The sequence below is a fragment of the Stegastes partitus genome, unplaced genomic scaffold, assembly GCF_000690725.1.
Source record: "Stegastes partitus isolate 25-593 unplaced genomic scaffold, Stegastes_partitus-1.0.2 Scaffold540, whole genome shotgun sequence".
NCBI classification, from domain to species: domain Eukaryota; kingdom Metazoa; phylum Chordata; class Actinopteri; family Pomacentridae; genus Stegastes; species Stegastes partitus.
Genome location: NW_007578271.1, coordinates 40964 through 52049, shown reverse-complemented (window position 1 = coordinate 52049; position 11086 = coordinate 40964). Strand labels below are relative to the sequence as shown.

The window sequence follows — 11086 nt, the reverse complement described above, 5'->3', positions numbered from 1 at the left end:
TGTTTGTGTTCAGGGGGAGATCGGCAGGGAGATGTACATCATCAAGCAGGGCGAGGTCCAGGTGGTGGGAGGTCCTGACCTGCAGACGGTGTTCGTCACCATCAGAGCCGGCTCAGTGTTCGGAGAGATCAGGTCAGTCGTCCTGTGAGCCAATTACAGAGCAGTAACACTGATGACAGATCAATACCTGGGCGGTCACATGACTGGTGGAGGAGCAGCGCCGCAGACTGAAACATAACAACTCGGCTTGTTAGTGGTTAACAGTTAATCGGTTAACTGCTGTGACTAAGTTGGTTTATTAAAACTGGAGCAGCTTGAGTCTGCAGCAGAGGAAGCTGCAGCTTCAGGATCACATTTCAGGACCATTTGTTTCCCAACAGCGCCATCTACTGACCTGGAGAACTAAGAGCGTGTCCAGTGGCCAGACCCTGACCTGGACAACTACAAAACTAACTAAAACTGAGTGTGAACCCAGTTTTCTTTGTGTTAACAGTAAAAACAACGGTAGTACCTGATGGAGGAGTCGTGTCTCGCTTCCTCTCCTTTCAGATGTCTGACATCTCGTCACCACAGCAGATAACTACGTCAGCAATCTACCTGATAATGACGTATTTATGCTAATTACACAGTTTGCTTCACAAGCCACTAAGTTAAAAGTGTTTTAGGCGGAATAAGGATTTAAAGTATGAGCACTTGGACAAACAGTCGTGTTGTAAATGGAATAAATCTTGAAGCGCTGCTTCAGTGTAAAACTAACCTCCTGAACCGTCCTGAAGCTGGAGCCTCCTCCACACGTGCTCGGTCCAGGAACCATAAAATGATGTCTTCCTGTTCTTGTTTGTTAAAACAACAGTTCTGACTTTGTCTCTGCCCTCTGATTGGTCAGTCTGCTGGCGGGCGGCGGAGGAAACCGGCGCACAGCCAACGTGAAGGCGCACGGATTCGCCAACCTCTTCATCCTGGACAAGAAGGACCTGGCAGAGATCCTGGTCCACTACCCCGAGTCCCAGAAGCTCCTCCGGAAGAAGGCCAAGTAAGACGGAGACCCGGTCAGAGCTGCTGGTTCCGAGTTTATCAGAATCCAGTTGATCTCATCCTGGTCTGGTGCTGGTACACATCACAGTATAAGAACTCATCATCACAAGGAAGTCTGTCAGCAAAGGTCCCCGTCCAGCACCAGCTCAGGCTTTGAGGTTGATAGTTTTCATTTTCACTCCTCCGACCCAGTATGCCGGTTCTGACCACTGACTGGATCCACAGATGTCTGAACCCTCAGTGATGTCACCTGTCGGTTTCCTTTAAGATAAGATCAACTTTATTCATCCCAGAGGAAATTGTTTGGAGCGATGCTGAAGCTCAGAAACAGCTCCGGGTTGTGGACTGTACCACCTGTTACCCAAAGCAACCCTTAATTCTGCAGAACCTTAAGCATCGGTACAATTCAGACAGTGAGTTTATAAAAGTTCTCCCACATACAGTTGTCTTGAATGGAGAGATTAGCTGTAGAGACCAAACTGGGTTCAAAACCAAGTCTTAAACATGGCTAAACCAGTTTAAAACCAGTTTAAAACCAGTGTAAATCATGACCATAAGCAGGTCCAGACCCAGCACTAAACCAAGTCTAAAACTCGATCAAAACCAAGTCCCAAAAAAGTCCAAATCCAGACAAAAAGCAACACAAAAAAGGCCCAGTGCCAGTCCACAGTGGGATCATATCAAGTCTACAATAAGTCCAAAACCAAGACCAAAACCAGGTCCAAAACTTAAAGCAAAAAGCATCAACAGCATTAATTATGTAGCAAATTCAGTTTTAATATTGTTCTATAAAAACTCTCGTCCCCTTCGTCACAAACAAGGAACTGAACTGTCGAGGCCAAAACAGTTTCTTGCACCAACGTGTTTGTTTCTGCTGTGAATTTGTACGTTACAATCTGGAGGTCTGGGGGACCAACTCTCTTTTGGAGCCTCTAGTGGCCATCGGGGGGACTGCAGGCTGCTGCTGGGTGCTGACTCATACACCTGTACCTGTACCTGTACCTGTACCTGTAGCTGTACCTGTACCTGTACCTGTACCTGTAGCTGTAGCTGTACCTGTACCTGTACCTGTACCCGTAGCACTGTTCAGTTGGCTGACAGGGTGAAGGATTGGTGTCAAAGTTCAGTTCTGGTCCCAGAATGTGTTCACAGACATTTATAAACAAAATAATTGTAGTTTTTAATAATGACCAACAGGATGACGGCTGTGCAGAAATATTCTGGGATGTTGCGTCCACAGATACAATCCTTCACACAGAAACCTTCCTGACCAGCTCACAAGCAGCAGATCTAGTCCTTCATGACTGTGAACATCCAGAGACCAAAGCACCAGAAGATGGAGGTGGAGCCTCGTGAGCCTCCCCCAGCCTCAAACACTAATAATAGCCGTCAGATGTCACCGCGTTGCTGCGTCTCGTCTCTCCATCTCCTCCGTCGTCTTCGTCGGTCTGATCATCTTCTGCCCTGAACAGGATTAAACTCGTCACTAATCAGCTCACGTCTGTCGTTCTACTTTGTGGTTGAGAACCGGGTCAGATCAGAGCAGTGATCCTCCTCAGCCGATCAGCTCAGTCAGACCATGTTCACACCATGGTGCTGCAGCAGACCGGCCAGAGCTGCTGGAGCTGCTGGAGGTGCTGGAGGTGCTGGAGGTGCTGGAGGTGGGACCTCGGACCTCCACAGTTTGAAGAACTGGTTTATACTCAGTCGTACGGGTTGGAAGTCATCTGTTGTCCTTTAACCCGCCGTCTCTCTGTGTGTCTGCAGGACGATGCTGACGAAGGACAAGAAGCCGGACGAGAAGGAGGGCAAAGAGGCGCTGGAGGTCATCCCGCCCCGACCGGACACCCCCAAACTGTTCAAGGCGGCGCTGAAGGTGACGGAGCAGGTGGGCATCGAGGGAACCTTCTCCAAGCTAAAGGCGGTCTACAAATCAACCGACAGCCCGACACAGGTACCAGACCTCAGAGACCTTCAGCTTTACTTCCAGAAGCAGAGATGCTGCCTGCAGCCTGGTGGGGGCGGTCAAGAGCTGAGATCCTGCTGGAGCGCAGAGATGAAAAAAAATTAACGAGTGTCATTATTGTCTTTTCCTCCACTTTCGTCCCTGCCTTTGTCTTTCCTCTATGTCTCCACTCTTTGTTCCTCCATCTTGGTCTCCGTCCTTCACCTCCATCGTTGGCCCCGCCCCTTTCTTTCCTCCATCTTTGCTCCTCCATCGTTGGCCCCGCCTCTTTCCTTCTTCCATCTTTGTTCCTGCCCTTTGATCCTCCATCTTTGGCCCTGCCCCTTTCCTTCCTCCACCTTTGCCTCTCAGGCGTCGCCCGCCATGGCTCCGGTCCCGCCTCCATCTCCGATGCACCGGCGCTCTCCGGTCCCTCTGAGTCCGGCGCCACACGACGGACACGACATGGTGGCGGAGACGGCGGACAGCTCGGTGGTCATCAGGATGACGCCGCGGCAGGAAGGGGAGGAGCTTCTGTCCGTGGAGGTGCCGGAGAAGAAGGAGTGACCTGAAGAGCAGCTAGCGTCCTCCACCCGCCTCGTCTTCTCCTGAGGCCCAGCATGCCTTTCACCGACCGCCCAGCAGCAGACGAGGGCTCAGCTGGAGGACCTGCTTCTTCTTCTGTGGTGGATTTTTTTTTATCTCTTCTTCTTTCCTCTCGCTGCAGTTCATTCTTCCTTCTTCCCTTCTTCTTCTCTTCTCGGCATCCAAGTTACATGACAGGAAGGAAGGGAGGAAGGAGGTGAGAATGGAAGGGAGGAAGGTTGGAGGCAAGGAGGCAGGAAGGATAGGAAAGAAGGATGAACCAAAGAAGGAAGGGATAATGGAAGTAAGAAAGGAAGGATGGTTGGAAGGAAGGAAGGAAGGAAGGAAGGAAGGAAGGAATGGAGAAGGCAAAGCAAGGAAAGAAGGTGGAAAGGATGGAATGAATGAAAGAGGGAAGAGGAAACAAGGTAGGAAGTAAACAAGGAAGCAAAGGACCAAAGAAGAGAAAGGGAGGAAAGAAAGAGAAAACTAAGGGAGGAGGAAGGAGGGAAGGAAGGACGGAAGGAAGGATAGAGGGGATTAACCTTGTGACAGGCGTCTTGGGTGCAGTACCGCCTTTGGCCACACTCGCTGACTGACTGTAGCAGCCATTACAGCCCAGAGAGGCGCTGTTTCCCCGCTGTGGAGAAAGTCGTGTTTATACTCAGTTTCCCAGAGTTCTTAGCTTCTGTTCTGCTGCTTTGGTGCTTCTCAGCCACTTTGGCCTTCATCAGCTTTAGAGCGAGTAGAGCTGCAGCCTGAAGGTTCTGTAAATGAGCCAGTTAGTGTCCAGACAGTCGACCAGCAGATGTTTCCAGCTGTTCTCCTCTTCCTGATCCTGCTGTGAGCCGATCAGTAACGCCCGCCTCCCGCCGAGTCACTCTCAGTTTCCAGGTCATTCAGGAGCGACGGTGGAGGAGCAGCTGGATGGAAGTTAAAGGGTCAGTTTGTGTTTTTTTTGATGATGTTTGTCGTCGCAGCAGCAGTTTGTTTCAGTGGATCAGTCGGGACACGACCTTCAGATGATTCAGTTAAAGATAAAATAAGAAATGAGCCCCTTTATTGATTTTTCCATTTTAAACCACAAAAAAACAACAAACTAAAAAAAAAAAAAAAACAACCAAGAAGAAAATTAAGATGTTTTTTGTTTGTTTGTTTTTTTCATTTGAAACCAAAATTGAAAATCAAGAAAATGGTTCAATTCCTCCAGATTTCCCTGAACAAAGAGAATCTAACGGAACAAAATGAAAACAGCTCGTCTTTGGTTTTTGATCCAACAGATGAGAACTCAGGGCTTCTGTCCAGTTTAACCACAATCAAAAGGAAAACAGACAAACAACGGTCCTTTAACGTTTAGGATCAGATGAAACTACATGGAAAGCATCTAGTTGTTCTTGGTTTGGTTCAACCCAAAACCAACGAGGCTGGTTTCTAATTGTTCCGGTTTGGTGAAGCGACTGATTGTGTTTTAGTGTTCGACCCGCTGAGCTGCAGGAAGAGACGCTGAGCGTTTGTTAAATCACAGGAAGTCCTGAAGGAAGCTTCGTCTGTCGGCGGAGCGGCCGAGGAAACAAAAAAGGAGAAAAGGAAGGAAACGAAGCAGCACAGGAAGCTTCATCACGCCGCTGATTACTGACGGTAGAAGAAGAGTTTGTAGATCCGCTGAAGGTTCACGAGTTTCTACTGAAATCATCAGTTTGTAAATAAAGTTAAGTGAAACTGAACCGTGAGTCTGTGTTTAATATAAAACTGGTTGGAAATATTCACATTGGACAGATTTGTAGGAGGAATATGATGGAGGCTCCAGCTTCTGGGACAGCGCCACCTGCTGGACTGGATGACTGCAGAAGTGTCATTTTAAAGGTCCATTCCACCCAAATGGTGCTTTCTATCCAACAAAGTATGGATTAAAAGGTTTGTTCCATCCAAAATTCTAATTTCTCTCCAGACATTCGTAGTTTTAAAGGTTTGTTCCATCCAAAGCTCTACAGCGTTAGTTTGTAGTAAACAAGTGGTGCCATGTTATCTGGTTAAAAAAAGATTAATAAAAAAAATCAAAACAAACTTTATAACTAACAAGTTAAAGTTTTAAAGGTTTATTCCACCCAAATGGTGCTTTCTGTCCAAGTGCTGGTAGTTTTAAAGGCTTGTTCTGCTCAGACAGAACTTCCTCATCATGCAGTCGGTGTTTGTTCCACCTCCAGGTCTGAAGAATGACCTGCATTCTGTCTGGCAGCCAGCAGGGGGCGACACCGCTGGTTGCAAAAAGAACCTGGTTTGTTCCCTCAGTGAACGTTTTCCTGATGAGTTTATGGTTTCAGTGTTGAAAGCCTCCTTCCATACAACATGATGCAGTATTGAAACAAAACAACAACAACAACAGAGCGAGCCCTTCACCCATTGGTCACCACAGCCTCAGGCGGAGATGCTGTTCATCCCCCCATTGGCCAGTTTTGACAACACGCCCACTGTCAGTCACTCAGCAGCAGCCAATCAGGTTACAGTACCTGTGGAACTTCTGGAACTAAGAAAAAGAAAAAATGAACGAAAAAGAAGAATGATGATGAACAGGGAGGTCAGCCAATCAGGCGGCCTCGCTGTAAAAACAAACTGAAGGTGGGAGGAGCTTCCAGGCCTCTTAAGGAACTTATTCTTCTGGAATTTCTTTTTTTTTCTTCTTGTTTTTTCCTTTTTGTCCCAGTGTGACATGGTTCAGTGAGCTGTGGCTCCATCCAGAGGAAGCAGACGCTGGATGCTTCTCTGGTTCTGGTTCTGGTTCTGGTTCTGGTTTTTCTGCATCTGCAGCAAGTTTTTACGCAAACTTTAAAAAAGAAAATCTTCGTTTGCTGCTTTTCTGTCTTTCTGTCGTCACATTAACTGTTCAGTCTTCTTCTGTTTCTGCTTCAGATTTTTATTCTGAGGAAAGTTACAGGAAAAACTAAACTGTGAACAAACGCTGAGGAAACGTTGCTGCAACCAAACAGAAGCTCTGCATGTGTTTATTAAAGCGTAAAACACACGTTGAGCTGCTCATCTGAACCACAGGGGGGCGCTGGTGGTGTGTGTGTGTGTGTGTGTGTGTGTGTGTGTGTTTCATCTGTCTGGTGTTGTAGTGACGCTGCCTTCAGGGACAACTCGGAACTCTCAGCTTCTTTTTCACTGCGCAGAACTTTTGGTGCTTTCGGGCAGAAACTGGACCTTGAAGTGAGCAGAGGTCCCAGTTCGAGTTGTTTCATGGAGGACTGACTTCAGCAGAGTCCAACTGGATCATTGTGTTGCACATTAAAGGTGACTAGATCCACAAATCCCTGCTGCTGGTTCTGAAATGCCCCAAAACTCATCACCACTGAAGTCTTGAGTTTAATCCGAAGACAAACTGCAGTTGAACCGAACTTTTGTTTGTTCAGATGAAGCTACACGTTGGAGGTGTTTCTAGTGAAGTCAGAGCTGATGTTTGCTCAGAAACTAGAACCAGAGGCGGCGGCCAAAGGGCAGCTGCAGGCGGATGGATACGCTGCTGATCAACAACAAGTAGTTCCAGTGAACACGCTGCCTTCAGGTGCTGCTACCTGTCAGTGACCTTCATCTGACTCTGTTCCTGTTTTTAAACGTTGTTTAAACTCATGTTCAGGTGTTACGTATTTAAAAAAGATTAAAAAATGAACTTTTTCTTTCATTCTTGATTCTTTCTGTGTTTTTGTTCACGTTTAAAAAAAATCATTTATTCAAAAACAAGCTTTTGTCTTGAAGCAACTAATTCAGCTCAAAGTGAAAAAGAATGAAACGATCCAACTGACAGAATGTTAAACTGATGCAGCCAATCACATCACAGCCTCCTTTATTATATTTAGTTTGTTAAGTTCTGATAAATCCAGAGGAGACGGTTAGAAAGTAATCCCTACAGTAGTTGAGTAAATGTACTCAGTTACACGAGTCAGGGTTCATTTGTAAAGAACATTTAATAGTAAAGGAGTGAACGTAATAAAACACTGAATTAAAGCCCAAACTGGACAAAACAATAAGCAGCAGAACCTGGACCAGAACACCAGATTGGATCAGCTGATAGCAGAATCAGATTATCACTAAATAAAGTCATTTGTTGTATCTGAGGCTGTTTATTGGTGTTGTTTCCCTCTGACCCGCCCTCCGCTATAAAACAGCTGCTGCCTTCTGCTCATGCGCACACAGTCCCCACATGTCCGACGGTCCGTGAACGCAGCACCGGTCACCGTCAGTTTTGCCGCGGAGCAGCGACACGTTAACGGCCTCCGGTGCACCGACCGCAGTCTGCTGGAGCCCGTTCACCGGCCGTCCGGCTCCGACAGGCAGGATCCAGCGGGAAGACCCAGGACCGGAGGAACCGGAGGAACCGGAGGAGTCGCTGCCGGGACCCGGAGGTAAGAAACCCGCTTCCTCCAAACTTTCCCTCCGTCAGTCTGTCTGCGGGTTTAGCGGCGCTGTGAGGACCGACAGCTGTCAGCGGGGCTCCGAGTCCCTCTGCCGGCAGGGAGCCTCCTGTCCGGCCGGTGGAGCCTCCTGTCCGGCCGGTGGAGCCTCCGGTCCGGCCGGTGGAGCCTCCGGTCCGGTGGAGCCTCTTGTCCGGCCGGTGGAGCCTCCTGTCCGGTGGAGCCTCCGGTCCGGCCGGTGGAGCCTCCTGTCCGGTGGAGCCTCCGGTCCGGTGGAGGCTCCTGTCCGGCCGGTGGAGCCTCCTGTCTGTCCGGTGGAGCCTCCGGTCCAGCTGGCCGAACCTCTCTGCGGCCTCCAGCAGCTTCCACCGCTTCAAAGCTTTTCATCCGGACAATGGGCTCACCTGTCCACGTGCCGGTCTCCATGGAGACGGTGACGGGACAATGTCCTGATGACACAAACAGGCCACAGGTTGGACTCAGCAGATTGTCCTGATGAAGAGCAGCTCAGAGGAACCGGGTCTGGGTCAGTCAGAACATCAGATAGACGGGGAGCAGAGTCCAGACGGACCTCTGACCAGCAGAACCAACCCAGCGGTTCCGTCACTGTCAGCAGATTCTCTCTGTGGATCCAAAGCATCCAGAAAACCAGCAGCAGAGTCACACTTTACCCCAAACACATCAAGTTAATGGTTCAGAACCTGCAGAACCGAGTCGGTCAGTTTCTGATCAGCACACTCAGAACTTACTGAAAATATTTAGATTTTAAAAACAGACTGAACCAACAAAAGCCCAAAGTGTCAGCCGGTTCTGCCACTGTGCACCACTTAGACCGGCAGACCTGATGCTGGTGCCTCAGAAGGTCCAGTGAGAAGGTCCAGTCAGGAGGTCCAGTCAGGAGGTCCAGTCAGAAGGTCCAATCAGGAGGTCCAGTCAGACGGTCCAGATGGAGGTTCTGTTAGAAGACCTGAGGATCAAAACCAACACTAGTAGTCTCAGCTCTCTCATGATTTGCTCCAAAAAGTGTCAGAAAACTGAACTGGATCAGTTTAGGTTCTGTTCACGGGTTCTGTCCCGTCTAGACTCCCCTGATCATGGAGGTTCTGGTTCTGATGATGCAAACTTCAGCTGACGGGTGGATCGTGTACTTGTGCAGCTCTGCTAGTGGTTGTTTTGCCCATTTGAAGCCAGTTCTGGTCTCTGTGCTCCAAACGGTTCCTGTCATCGTTTTAAATGGACTCCTGGTTCTTCTGGTTCTTGTGGTTCTTCCAGAATGAGCTGATTTATTTATTTGCATCTTTATTGTAACTGAATCAAACCAACAGCAGCTGGACTGGTACCTGAAGTCTGTTGTTCTGGCTGCAGATGGTCTGGAGGTCCGTCGTTGTTGTTGTTGAGCGACTCTTTGGTTGGTCTGGGTTCTGGAGCCGACGTTTGGTCGGTCCGGGTTCTGGAGCCGACGTTTGGTCGGTCTGGGTTCTGGAGCCGACGTTTGGTCGGTCCGGGTTCTGGAGCCGACGTTTGGTCGGTCTGGGTTCTGGAGCCGACGTTTGGTCGGTCCGGGTTCTGGAGCCGACGTTTGGTCGGTCTGGGTTCTGGAGCCGACGTTTGGTCCGACTGATGTGTTCCTGATCAGCATGTGTCGTAGCAGCTGGTGTTTTCACTGTCATGCTCCAGATCAGCTGTTTCTGGGTTTTATTCCGTTTAATTATTAGTTTTTATCCGGATGAAGTCGTTCCTTTAAACTTATTTATTATCTGATGTGTGTTTTTTAAATTGTGTCATAATTAATAATAATAATAATAATCAGTAAAACGAGGACGCGTGTTTGATGAGTTTCTGTACCTGACAGTGAGCCATGGTGTTAATCAAAACCTGATCAATAGACCTTATATCCATGAGCTCATACTGATATCGCTAACATCTGTAGCTACGTTAGCTCAGTTCATTAGCTGCTATGATGGACTTTGGTTTGTCCCAAACACCAGAGTTCTGGTTGGAGGTCCTGAACCTCCTCAGAGTCTCTGTCATGGTCCCGTTGCTGCTAAACTCCCACAATGCTCTCTGCTGCCACCAGGAGCTGTAGTCTGTAGACGCCTCCTCTGGTCTCTACAGGGTTAGACAGGAAGAGGCTCCACCTGGTGGAACAACCAGGTACTGCAGCTGGTCTATGGTTCGTTTACTGACGTCACGACCTGCTTTTGTCTTATCAGTTAATATATTTTTGATTAGTTGAAATACTAACGATAATTAGCTGATGAACCAATAATCATCCCCCAGAGTTCAATAGTTAAATACAAAATAAACCTTTTTGGTCTTTATTAGAAACACGTCGTTAGGATGATCCATGTGACCAATCAGAGCAGCTGCAGCGATGCTCAGTTTAAATGTTCTGGTGGATGCTAAGCTAACTTTATGCTAACTTTATTCGTCTGTTCATGAGCAGAATGTTGAAACTGTTTCAGCTCCAGCAGCGAGTCTGAAAGCAGCCTGCTGCTGCTGCTGTTGATGGAAACTCTGAGCGTCATAAAAGCTGCAGATGGTGAACATGTGACGGCTGCTGCAGACTGGATGTGATTTAGAGCTGCTGGACGTCTCCTGCAGGAGCTCCAGAGCTGCTGCTGCTGCTGGGTGTGTCTGCTCTCTGACCGCCGCTCTGCTCTATAAATACTCCTTCTTTGTCGCGGAGGCCGAAGCTGCAGCGGCCACATCACTGAGGAAGTCCTCGTCATGCTGCAGCGACGTGGAAGAAACAAACCTTTAACCCTTCGGCCTCCGGCTTCCTCCTCTGAAGCCAGAAAGCATCTGTGTGGAGCTGTTTCTCCTTCAGCACCTCATTTCTATTCCGTCTTTCTCTGCTAGACACAAACACAGAAACTTATTTTAATACACGAGCAGAAGAGGCAGCAGCTAGTGATTATAATCTGTGTTCATCAGATGTTTGGTCTGTAGAATGTCAATAAAACGGTGGAAGATGTCTGGTTTGGTCTGAAGATACTCAGGTTGTAGAGGAGAAAACGATAAAATAATAACATCGAAGAGGCTCTAACAGTTTTTATTAATGTTCAAACAAATTACGTGATTCTCAAAATGACTTTAGCTGTTTGGTTAGTTC

The 11086-nt window shown here is 48.1% G+C and overlaps 2 protein-coding genes across 2 annotated transcripts in view; both read left to right on the top strand.

Annotated features, from left to right (window-relative positions):
* LOC103361892 (cyclic nucleotide-gated cation channel beta-1-like) overlaps positions 1 to 3547 on the top strand; it is a 35846-nt gene extending 32299 nt beyond the window's left edge. Inside the window, exons 33-36 of the mRNA XM_008288104.1 lie at positions 14 to 132; positions 887 to 1033; positions 2803 to 2989; positions 3353 to 3547. Coding sequence (XP_008286326.1) covers positions 14 to 132; positions 887 to 1033; positions 2803 to 2989; positions 3353 to 3547 — 648 coding nt within the window. The remainder of the gene's footprint in view (positions 1 to 13; positions 133 to 886; positions 1034 to 2802; positions 2990 to 3352) is intronic.
* Positions 3548 to 7901: 4354 nt separating this feature from the next.
* The window catches only part of kifc3 (kinesin family member C3), a 42115-nt gene continuing 38930 nt past the window's right edge, over positions 7902 to 11086 (top strand). The window contains exon 1 of the mRNA XM_008288076.1: positions 7902 to 7962. The gene's annotated coding sequence lies outside the window, so the exon portion shown is untranslated. The remainder of the gene's footprint in view (positions 7963 to 11086) is intronic.